The sequence below is a fragment of the Equus quagga genome, chromosome 5 (assembly GCF_021613505.1).
Source record: "Equus quagga isolate Etosha38 chromosome 5, UCLA_HA_Equagga_1.0, whole genome shotgun sequence".
Classification (NCBI taxonomy): Eukaryota; Metazoa; Chordata; class Mammalia; order Perissodactyla; family Equidae; genus Equus; species Equus quagga.
In genome coordinates this window covers 28184925-28197374 of record NC_060271.1, presented here as the reverse complement: position 1 = coordinate 28197374, position 12450 = coordinate 28184925, and the positions used below count along the sequence as shown (strand labels likewise).

Genomic DNA, 12450 nt, shown 5'->3' with positions numbered 1-12450 from the left:
TTTTTTTTCCTTTTTCTCCCAAAGCCCCCCGGTACATAGTTGTGTATTTTTAGTTGTAGGTCCTTCTAGTTGTGGCATGTGGGATGCTGCCTCAGCATGGCTTGGTGAGTGGTCCCATGTCCATGCCCAGGATTCGAACCGGCAAAACCCTGGGCCACTGAAGCAGAGCACGTGAACTTAATCACTGGGCCACAGGGTTGGCCCTCAGGGGGCATTTTCAAGGTAATGGACCCTTTTCTTTCATCGCTGTTAAAGTTACAATGGCCATTTTAGGCTCCTTTTGAGCTTTGCAACTGAGAAACAAAGAAATCTTTCAAGAGTCAAAGGCTCCACCCCTGGGAGCCCCCTGACTCTGGTTTTCAGGCCTGATCACCCTGGCGACCCCAAGTGGGGTGCTCTCTCGTGACGGTTGACTCATTGAGTATTTTAGGCACCTACTGAGTTGATTAAGAGGATAGGAGACCTGTGATTTATTCTGTGAACTGTCCTGCCAGTGTTGTGTGTCCCGGCAGGTACTGTTGTGTGACCCTTAACTTGATAACCCTAGGGAAGAGGCCATGAGGGCAAGGCCTGATCTCTTCTTTTCCTTTCTTTGTCTGTCTCATTCATCACCTCCTCTGTTGTCACCAAGTCAAGGTTAAGTTCAGGCTGGACCGAAGCAGAACATGGACCTTCTGTAAGATTGAAAACTTCAAAACCTTTTGCCAGGGACTTAACTCACAATCCCAGTGCTGGGAGCCCCAGCTCCCCACCCACTCCAGGCCTTTGCCTCCTGCTTCCCTGGCTTGTATTGTGCTGGCTCAGGGACTAAGTGCCCCAGCTGAGTGGGACTTGACTAAATCTTATAACCATATTGATGCCCACAGTCAGGCCCTGTACCCTTTCTCCAGCCGTTGTCAGTCAGACACTGGCTTTACCACCATGGTGAACTCTACAAGCATCACCGGAGACTCACCCTTGGGTGCATTTTAACTAATTGGAAACACTTTCAATTGGATGGGTTATGCCCCAGAAACTCCATCTTGGAGAAAACTTGAGGGGTTTCTCTGTGCCTTTGTGATGTAGTTGGACAGGTAGCTCAACCTATAATGTCATTTGAGTCACAACCCAGTTTCTGAGAAACCAAGAGCAACTGTCCATGGAAATCCTTCTAAGGCTGGAAAAAGCAGCTCTAGAGTTGGTTCAGGTTCCACCCATTTCCCTTATCTCAAAGAGCTTGCATATCCTCTAGGGACAATGGAGCTCATCACTAATTCCCAAGATTGAGGGAAAAAAAAAAGGGAAAAAGGAAAAAACAGCCATAAGCATGCCTTTGCCAAAAAATCTATCATCTTAAATGTCTTCTCCACAAATATTAGCAAAAAGGCTCAAAACAAAATTTGGATTCATAGCTGGTGAGTTTGGGCAGTAATTTTTAAAACAATAGCTGTGGAGATTCTGTGTATGTGTGTCTATATGTATATTATATGTGTGTGGTATTTTCCCTCTGGATGGTAGGGCCAAAATCAAGAGCTCTGTTTAATTGGCTTAAAGTAAGCACTTATGTAAATTCTAAGTGTAGTAGAAATTAACCCAATGTCTTTTAAGTTAACATGATATAAATTAATCTTTGGTAAATGAAAGTTTAAATTTGTTGGTTTGATTGAAATAGGCATATCCTTAGAATTGTCAGTATTTGGATATGATGCAGACATATACCCTGGGTTTACTAGTCAGATAAGTTCATATTGTCTGTTAGAAATTCATCAGCAAAATAATAGCTTTAAATGATAGCTAATTTTGTCTCATGAAGTTTTTGTGGGTAATCTGAACATAATTGTTGGAAACAAATGATTTAAATAGACAAAAATGGGTAAGAGTTTCTGGGTACAATAATTGTTTTATGGTCTGTATACTTGGGAAAAAAGAACAGCTTCCAAATTCTTTCTGGTAACTTAAAACTTTAGAGTTTTGCCAAGTTAAGTTAAATAATAAAAATCTTTTGAGTATCTGGGTCATTTTTGGATAGGATGGAACACTGAAACCTTATTGCTGAACATTGTCTAAGTTATCTACTTTTAGCTTCTTACTGCAGAGAGGCTAAAGGATGTTTGGGTCAATTAGTAAACATGCCTGTGTTTTATTACGGTAAAGTAACATGTTTCTAGAAATTATGAAAAATGTTTAGAATACTGATATAAAAGGCAGTTCATAGTTGCTTAGCTTTTCCGTTTTTACTAGGGTCTGTAAGGGTTAAAAATTCTAATTAATATATGTAATTAAAGCTACTGGAAATTAATAAGGAAAACAGCTCTGTATTCAAGGAAAGTAAAGTGTATGTTTTCAGTGAAGAGGGTATAAAGAATAGAAGTATTTCTGTTCATTGGGTTAAGAATGATAAATTTGTCCTAAAGTACTAAAGGGAAGAAAGCAAGCATGGGACAAATTCTGAATGTAAAAAAAAAACAGTTGTAGAAGGTTTGTGAAAGAGAAATTCAGAAAGGAGTTTTATGCCTGGTCAAGTTGGCTAAGATTAAAGTAAATCCAATTAAGTAAATGAGTTTCAATGTTAAAAATAAGCTCATGCAAAAATTAAAATTTGGTTTTCTCTCAAAGAATAATTTTCTTGAACTTTTGGCCTGCTGTAAGTCTACCTAAAAGACAGAAAACCTGTGTTTTGCTAAAATAATCTCCTATGTTCAGAAAGGAAGAGGTCTCTCTTAAGATTTTTTGACTATTTTAACTGCTCTTGACTGTTTCTGTTGTCACTTTGAATAGATACCTGAGCATTGTTTTGCAGTGACCGTTGTTTCCTATTTGAACAAGTGTCTTAAAAACTTTTGATGTTTTTGACAAGGTTCTCCCTCAAAAAAAAATTCAAGTCCTGAATGAAGACTTTCTTTTGACCTGGTAGAAGGAAGAAAATTTCTCTGAGGATTTTCAGAGGGCCCCTGAGACTTCTCAATGAAATTTGCTCTCTTCCTTTAAGGAGGAAAATACTAAACTAATTAGGCTTATTTGGTCTATTAAATTATATGGGGAGCATTGTCAAAGAAGTGATGATAAACTTTCTTAGGTGGTATTATGTGGGTGAATGCTATTGATATAGGTGTTATGAAATTATATAACATTCCTAAAATTCTAATCTGTCCTGGTTGTCAGCCATAATTCTAGTTATTATCTTAAAGTGTTGTATGTCATAGAAGTAGCCAAGTTTCTTTGTCAATTGCCCTTTTGAGTCTTTTGTCATTTGCAGATAGTTGCTGTTTTACTTTATGCTTTTGCAAATATGTTTCATCTTCAGAGAAATTCAAGGAAAAGATTCTGACACAGGATTCTACAATACAGGTTTCTGATAAACTTTGAGGTGGTAAAACTGAACTGGGTAAGAACTTATAGAATTCTAACAGAGAAACTGATGACCTCATAAATCTGCTAACAGAAGATTAAGATCAAGAATCAATTATACAGGACTGTATGAATTGATGAGGATGTTTATAATTCTTTATGTTTTTTGTTTGAAATGTTGTTTTTTTATGTTTTGTTTTCTCAGATTTAAGGAAATCTTTTTCTCGTTTCTCTTATGCTAATGATGACTTATGGCAATTTGGTGAAATTATACCTTTGTGAGCAGAACTGAAACATTTATCTTTTTCTCCCTACCTGATCTCTCCAGAATTTGGAAACTCAGTGAGTGAGTGAGTATGGTTATTTCATGGCAATATAGTTATTTGCATAAGTTCAATAAGAATCTGTTCTCCTTATAATAGGACACATTTGGAAACATGGGTTATCTTACCAAGTCTTTGACTGGAATGTCATATTTGAGAGAAACATACAGATTCAGATATGACAATACAGCCTTTCAGGAACAAAGATTGGACTTTCTAGAATAAAGCCACTGGGAAACATTGGCCTGGTACCTTGTTTACAGAGATTCTAGCAATCTTACCTGGTAAGTAAGGAAGCTCACTTATCTGGCAGGTGCAAGGAACCTTGAAGTATTTGGGGGGACCTCGAAAAGAGAGGAATCCACCCAAATCTGTAGGTACTGCAGGCAAAATCTGATGGAAAGTCCTTGGCTGGGTTTTTCTGGCCTCAAGAGGCCTTTACAGTTCAATCTGAGATTCCTCATAGAAAACTCCAGCAAAGCAGATTTAAAAGAGTCTATATGATCAATTGTTATTCTTGCTGCACTTATGTAAATAATTGGACCAAGTTTTATTGAAACTACACTTATTTTGAAAACCAGTTAATCTTAGTTTGACTATCTTTTGTAGAAATGAGGGTGATTTTAGAGAGAAAAATTATGTTTCAGTAGAAGCTATAGTACACATGCATGGATATTCAATTCTAGCTCTTCTCTTCTACAAGATTCATCTATTACTAATCATAATGTCTCCTTGTGGCCATCCATCTCTGATGCCTGGGAGCTCCCTGGCTACAATCAAACCTTTTCCTTCAATTCTACTGCCCGAATACTAACTAGATTTGCCTTGTCACAGGTGGATCATAAACAGCAAGTTCCAAAGGTAAAGTCCCCAACCTATCGATACACACAGGAGGGACTATACCAAATTTGGGAGAAATATATTTGGCTCACTCCTACTAGTGGCCTAATAGCACCTGACCTATGGGACAAATTCCCCGTTATATGTGTTCTCATATCATAGCCTTAAAAAATACTGATTGGTTTGGGACTGACCAGGGTAGACGGCCCAGCATATGTTGGTTAGCCCCTAATGGAACTCAATGGTTATGTGGCTCCAACTTATGCCCTTGGCTGCTGCCTGGATGGATTGGACGATGCACCCTAGGCTTCATCTGGATGCAAGGTAGAGCTACATTTACTGTATCTTTTCCTGTTAACCTACCCAACCTACGACAATGCTGGACCCGTTCTGTCTTCCACTGGTATGATCACCTTGCCTCTATTTTCCTTCCCCAATTAGGAATTGAAAGTATCATCTGGCACATGGAAGCCCTAAACAAGTTTACCATGAAGACATTAAACGATACACGACATAGCCTTTCGCTGCTCGATTTAGAAATATCCCAAATGCATAAGGCAGTCCTCCAAAATCAAATGGCATTGGATGTCTTGACAGCAGCACAGGGGGGCACTTGTGCCATTATAAAAACCAAATGTTGTGTCTATGTTCCTGACTACCATCAAAATATCTCTGTATTCCTATCTGATATGAGCCACCAAATTAAATCTGTGTCTTACCCCATCCCTAAGTGATTGGTTGGACTCCTGGTCATTTTGGACTCTGGACTACTATCAAAGCCTTGTTCATTGGGGTAATCATATTGCTTGCATTTCTTCTTATTATTTGTTGTCTATCTCATTGTTTGTCTTCCACATGTCAACAAAGTTTCGCCTTCTGGACCATTTCTCGTCAAATGATTCTCTCACCTTCAGATGATCTGTATACCTTGTCTGCCTTGGACTCTGCAGGTGCAACCTTCCAGTCCATTGGACTTCCTGCTTGAACCCCTATGGCCCCATTTAGGGACAGCTCTATGACCTTGTACAGCCAGAAGTAGTTACAGAAGATTGACCATCGTCCATATCCCCAAAGGATTTCCGGGCCAAATGGGTTCAGGGGGTGTTTTATGATGAGGCTCAAGGCTGCCCCAGGGAGAGAAGCCCAAGGCATCCTGCCCTACACACCGATCATCCTCTTGGAAGCATAGGATATCCTGACCTGATTCGACCTGATTCGTATCCAAAGTTTTAGGACCACCCAATAACCAGACTCCACCTGCACTGATACCATTTTAATGACTTTTTTACATAGTCTTTCCTTTGTCTTGTAAAGAAGTAACTCACATACCTATGCCTTATAAATTTAGCCCTGCCCTCAACTCATTGCAGCTCTTCACTGCCCATGGGCCTTGTCCCCGTGCCTGCAGCTTTTTACTGTCCATGGGTCTTGTCCTCACCCTACTCCATGCTATTCTCTGAATAAAGCAACACTACTACCAGACCTTGAGAGTCCAAGAAATCTTTCTTTTGACTCCTCAGCTCACCAAGCCTGCATCACAGTCACTCCTTCCCATTGAAGATCGGGGAAGGTGAAGGACAGGGAGATGGGCGGACACTGACCTCAGGCTCAACTTCACCCACATATATTGAGCACCTACTCTGTGCCAGGCCTGTACCGGGCAGTGGGGAGAAGAGATAAATTAGGTATAATGCCCTCCCTGTAAGGGCTGAGGAATACACACTTAGGTCTCTGGGATGTCAACCCTTTAGACAAACTGGGTGCCATTTACAGGTCTCAGTAGAGTGTGATACTTGAGACCCCACCTCCCTCTGTGAGCAGAAGTCCATGTGGTCTGCCCCTCCATGGATGGCCCTAGCCATCGTGGGACTCTGCTGAGGCCCTGTGGTGAATATCAGGTCAGGGGACTCAGTCCAACTTCTGCTCTTGTACACAAGCCACAGAGACAGTTTTTGAGGTGCAGATGGTGCCTCCACACCTGTGCACCTCTTCCACAGAGAGTGCTTCTCTAGGGGCACAGGGCAAGCCAGCAGAGGCCAACACCTGCAGACGTGGCATTGGTCCTGGGGGCAGGAGCAGGTGGGATGGGACCTCTTACCCACCCACCCACATTTGTAATCGAAGAAGAATTTCTGGATTATAAGTGGGGCTGGGTGGGGGAGGCCTGAGGACAGCTGGCTTTGCCCTTTTGTGACCAGCTTTTGAGGTTCACACATGGCCACTTCCCAGGGGTGCAGCTCGCCCTGGGAGGCTGGTCTAGCATTGAGGCTCGTGTGTCCACTCACGACCAGAACCTGAGCATTCTCTTTCTGTTTCCACTAGTGCTGGACCCAGCCCTACCTTCACTGACGTTTGATTTCCAGGACCTCTTTGACCTTCCCCTGCCTCGGTCTGGGCACCTTAGGTCACCTGGACAAGGCTCCCAAACTTCCAATCTCCCCGAAGGCTGGGGTTGGCCTTCCCTTCCTACTCAGAGGGCGTACGGGCTCCATATGCAAACCGTCTGCTCTATCACTAGAGTTCTCTGGGGGACGGGTGGCCCTGCTGAGCCCTCTAAAACTGTGCTACACTCTTTCCCAAGGCAAAGGGCTGGCCTTATGTTCTCCGTCTGAGGGAGCCCACTCTAGTGCTTCTCAGAGAATGGAGATCTGGCTCCCCCATCTCTGCCGACCCAGAGAAGCAGCTGAAACTTCTCTCACCGAGGACGAAGTGAGCTCTGCCTCCCCAGTCCCCTGTGGAATCGAGCCTGGACGTTCATGCTGTGACAGGGGTAGCAGGAGGCTCTGCTGGGAAGGCATCCCAGAGGAGGGCACGTCTGAGCCCAGTTATGAGCTTCAGAAGGACATTCTAGGCAGAGAGAATAGCCTGAGCTTAGACCAGAGACTAAATCAACTGGTTGAGTTCCAGGAGCTGTGGTTGGCTTTAGGGGGAAATGGGTGTGTGTGTGTGTGCATGAGTCAGACCAGAGCCAGATCTTATGGGGCTTCTCACGGCCGGGGCAACTCACAGAGGACAAGGTGTCTTCTGAGAGAAGTTTATTCTGTTTTTTGACATGGGCTATTGACAAGTATAACAGAAAGCTCTAGACTTCAACTGGAAGAAGGAGGGCAAGGAGGAAGGAGAGGATTCCTGGGAGCTGCTGGCTACTCCTCATCCTCATCCTGGTTGCTGAGCTGCTTGTGGACAGTGTAGCCCAGAAAGGCACCAATCTTGGCCATGAGGCCAGTGCCACCGCTAGCCCCTGTAAAGCAAATACAGCCGGGTCACCTGGGGCCCAGGCACCAGGCCTGGGAACCCAAATGTCTGAAAACCATTGGAAACCAAGTCCAACCTCTTCATTTCCAGATGGAGAAACAGAGGCCCTGAGAGGGGAATGGGACGTCCACAAACTGAATCCTATTCCCCCCGACTGGCCCATCAAATCAGAGAAGAAAAAGACAAAAATAACAGCTCATTCTCTTCATGTTTGCGATGAACACACCGTGTTCTTAATAACGGTAATGACAGCTATCTTTGTGGAGACTTCCCTGTGGGTGCTCAGGGTTTGAAAGTAAGAAGGATGATATTTCATCCTTGTTGCAGCCCTGTGACATGCGAGAGAACAATCATCTTCTAGCACAGGACTCTTCCTAGCCTTGCCCACACCTTCACCTCCCGCTGCTGGGGTGTGGCCTGGTCTGTGTCTTTCCATCTGCCCCCTTGGAGAAGAGGTCTGTTCTTTTGGTCTGGCTCTTTGGCCTTTTGTCATCTAGAATTGAGAAAAGATGGAAGGCTCAGAAAGGCAGAGGGGGCAGTTTGTCAGGAGCAGTTTTTCTGTAGGATTTTGGAGGCCTCAGAAAGAGAGAGAGGGAGGGCCGGCCTGGTGGCGCAGCAGTTAAGTGCCCATGTTCAGCTTTGATGGCCTAGGGTTCATCGGTTCGGATCCCAGGTCTGGACATGGCACTGCTTGGCACACCATGCTGTGGTAGGCATCCCACATATAAAGTAGAGGAAGATAGGCATGGATGTTAGCTCAGGGCCAGTCTTCCTCAGCAATAAAAGAGGAGGATTGGCAGCAGTTAGCTCAGGGCTAATCTTCCTCAAAAAAAAAAAAAAAGAGAGAGAGAGAGGGAGGGAGAGAAAGAAAAAGAAAGAGGTGGAAGAAAGAGAGAGAGAAGTGAATGCACACTTTTTAGAATGGTCATTCTGAGCCCTTTTTCATCCCCTTCGTGGTGTTCAAGAAATGCAAGAGCAGAGTATGAGATTGAATTGGGTGGCTCCACCAAGGTTCTTTGCCACCCTGTTTCTCTGAGGCTGAGCAGATTCCTAAAATGTTAAATTGAGGATGATTGGCCCTGTTAACAGATGAGAAAACTGAGGCTTGTTGTGACTTGGCCAAAGCATCAGCGAGGCACCTTCGAGCCTTTGAGGCTAAAAGCGAGGAATCAGACTGAGCTGGAATCCTGCCTCTGGTGCTAACTAGCCGGGAGAACTTGAATAAATTGCTTAATGCCTCGGTGCCTCAGTTTCCCCTCTGTATGATGGAGATGATAAGAATACCCACCTCATAGAGGTGAGCTAGCCTGTGAAAAGGGCCCAGAACAGTAAAGAGGGCCAACTAGCCCTGGTGTCCCCACCGGAGGGCCCGGCCCCTCACTCACCGAGGCTCTGCAGCGTGGCCACCAGCCCGCCAGCAGGCACGCCGCCCCCGTTCGCTACGGCCGACCAGCTCATCAGCGAGGCGGCCATCGAGTTGGCGGCGATGCCGGCGCTCGTGAAGCCCAGCGCGGGAAGCCCCACGGCCATGAGCCCTGCAGGAGGAGGAGGCTGTGAGGGAGCGCCCGCAGCAGGGGCCCGCCCCACCTTCCCGAGCTGCCCGCCCTCCAGACCCACCTCCTCCGACAGCCATATAGGTCAGCGTGCTCCACCATCCGGAGCCGCTGTTCTCTGAGCTCTCCGAGCGTCTTCTTTTGCCTGTCGGGAGGGCGGACAAAGCAGAGTGAGGACCAAGGTCCCTTACTCTGTGCCTGATGCTCAGGACCACCCCCAAAGGTGGGGCCACCATCCTCCCATTCGGAGAGCCTTACTGAAAAGAAGAGACTTTTCCTAAGGCGCCGTGCCTGGCACGTAACTGGCATTGAATACATTTCGGTAGAAGGGAGGGATCGACAGAGTAAGGATTTGAATCTGGGACTCTTGCTACAGCGACCCTGCGCTGTCCATTGTAACAGCTCCTCTCGTTCAGACGCACGCCTGCGTCTCTAAGCCAGGAATCCTGAAACTCCGCAGGGATTCTAAAACTCCGCTTCTTTATCCCACAGTCCTCCCCTGCCCCAGGACGCTTACCTGCCTCCACCGCGCTGCAGGCGAAGAGTATCAGGTAGCACAAAAAGAGCGATACCGCCTTCTGCCGCATGGTGGCGCCGCGCGCAAGCTTTGTCACTGGTCCTGGCGAGGGGAGAGAGGGAGGAGATGATCCCTAGAGCCCCTTTCGAGCCATACCAGCTGGGTTGTTTTCCCCGCCGATTCGAGGATGGGTCCATAAAAAGCAGCGAGGTGCTCTGAACTAAGACCAGGACCCTTCTAAGGAGCTTCCCGTTTCCTCGCGGCAACAACAGCGGTGATGTTACTGCCTCCTGGGTGATTGTGAGAATTCCTGAGGCAATCTTGCTCCGGTGTGGTGCCTGGCACGTGGTGCGCTCTCTATCGATGTCAGCTAGAATCATTACTGTGGTTTCCGTTCTTGGCTTCGGCTGTGTGACCTTGGGCAGGATACTAGGGCCTTCTCTGGGTCTCAGTGTACTTATCCCCAAGATGAGGTTGTTAATAAGGCCTATTTCAGAGTGTGGCTGTGAGTTTTGAAACTGTTCACCACTATATCCCTAGCATTTAGAACAGTCCCTGTCACACGAATTTTCTAAAAAATTGTTGTTGATAAACTTATTGTTACAAGGCATTGATCTTTACAGGCACCAAACATTGACCTCATATCAACTTCATTTTTCAGAGAGGATAGAGAGTAAAGAAGCTTGTCTAAGGTCACACAGCAAATTGTGCAGCCTAGACCGTGCACACTCAAGACTGTTGGAATCCAAAACCTATGCTCTTTCCATTACATCACAAAATAGCAAAATACATGTGCCCCCAAACCCACTCTAATGTGATCTTTGTCAGCATTTTCCTTGAATTACAAACAAACAAACAAGCAACCTCCCACGTATTGAGCACTTACTCAGCACTTTATGGCACAAGGTCACTTATACCCATAACAACCCCATGAAGTAGGTACCATTTTTTTCAGCCATGTGTTAGAGATAATACCCCACCCCCCAAAAAGCCCCAACCCATCCCCTCAGACCAGTCCTATCCCAGGGCACTGAAAGGGACTCAGGGTAGAGCCTCCCTGAGGAATGGGCATCCCTGCTCTCAGGGCATGAGGCTCACAGGCAGGCGGCCTGGCAGAGGTTGGCATCTCGACATGCATACCTCATAGCTTCTGGGTTTACCTTAGAGGAGAGAAGAGGAGGAATCTTCCTGCCCCCAGCCTGATGATAGATGGCAGCAGGAGTGAAATCACAGCTCTCAGGCTGGCTTTTATAATCACAGTAGGATTGCTCCCCTCCCTTCCCGGGGCGGCCAATCCCTGACAGAGTTTCCATTTCCTGCACTGTCTGCAGTTTCACTTCTCCCCTCCTCCAGCTCTGCTCAGCAGAAGCAGCTCTGCATAGGCTACTGGCAGAAAAATGTCATTCAAGTCCAGGACTTTCTGAACAGCTAAGAGTGTTCAAAGCAGGTCACATCAGAGTGGGATCCACTGCCCCGCTCGGCTTAGTGAAGCCCGACCGGCGGCTCCTCTGGGGGAACAGAGGCGTTTCACAATTCAGTTCCGTTAATAACAATGCCTACCATTTACTGAGCAGCTGCTGCATGCCAGCGCCTGTGCAAAGTGCTCTGTGTACATGCTCTTTTTCCAATCTCGCAACGGTCTTATGAAGTACCATATACTGTTTATAATCTCCCTTTTGCAGAGGAGGAGATTAAAACCTGTGGAAATGAAGGCATTCCTTTCCATTGTTCCCTCTGGCTGGCTGCTTCTGGGTGATAGACGTATGGTAAGACCGGTGAAGCCGGTGTTCATGAGGTCATCGTCACAGATCCTGTGCCGTAAAAAGGATCCTCTGGCTCTAGGTCATACAGTGAGCATTCTTTAAGCCTTTGGATGGTGATGCTTGCAGAAACACTGTGGGTAAGAAATACAAACCGTATTTGAAGTCCATAACAATTCCAGCAAGGATGACGCATTGCTTTCTCCAATGGGGAAGGGTAAGTGACCTGCCCCCAGGTGCCTGGCTGCTCTCTGACCAATATTGCTCTACTGCTGCCTGATGCTGGCTGGTCGGCTGTTTGTTGGCAATTGCTAAATCAGCCTTGGTTAAAGAGAGCCCAAGTTCTTGGGTCCGTTCATAGCCTGCATCTTTGCCACCATGGCCACTATTTTTTTTTAGGAAGATTAGCCCTGAGCTAATTGCTGCCAATCCTCCTCTTTTATTGCTGAAGAAGACTGGCCCTGAGCTAACATCCATGCCCATCTTCCTCTACTTTATATGTGGGATGCCTACCACAGCATGGCGTGCCAAGTGGTGCCATGTCCGCACCCGGGATCCGAACCGGCAAACCCCGGGCCACCCGCCGAGAAGCAGAACGTGTGCACTTAACCACTGTGCCACCGGGCCGGCCCCATGGCCACTTTTTAATGGATCTTTTGCAGAGCAATAGGATGGCGCAGTTTAGAATTTGGCTGACATCTGCAGGATGGGACATCTGACCATCTGGCTGGAGAGTTTCCTGTGCAGTGGATGGTCTCTGGTGAGCATGAATGGGAGACACAAACATCTGCACGCTTTGTGCCCACTCTGAGAGCTCTAGGCATATGCTGTCTACCCAGACCTGCTTATCTCCAAAATTCCAATTTTGCTCTTTC

At 46.2% G+C, this 12450-nt stretch overlaps 1 protein-coding gene across 1 annotated transcript; it reads right to left on the bottom strand.

Annotated features, from left to right (window-relative positions):
• Positions 1–7510: 7510 nt before the first annotated feature.
• On the bottom strand, positions 7511–11032 carry IFI6 (interferon alpha inducible protein 6). The gene is made up of 5 exons (XM_046662309.1): positions 10976–11032; positions 9816–9917; positions 9363–9443; positions 9131–9280; positions 7511–7731 (listed from the first exon to the last, which is right to left on the bottom strand). The coding sequence occupies exons 2-5, from the start codon at positions 9883–9885 to the stop codon at positions 7634–7636; spliced, it is 399 nt and encodes a 132-aa protein (XP_046518265.1). The 5' UTR covers positions 9886–9917; positions 10976–11032; the 3' UTR covers positions 7511–7633.
• Positions 11033–12450: the final 1418 nt, after the last annotated feature.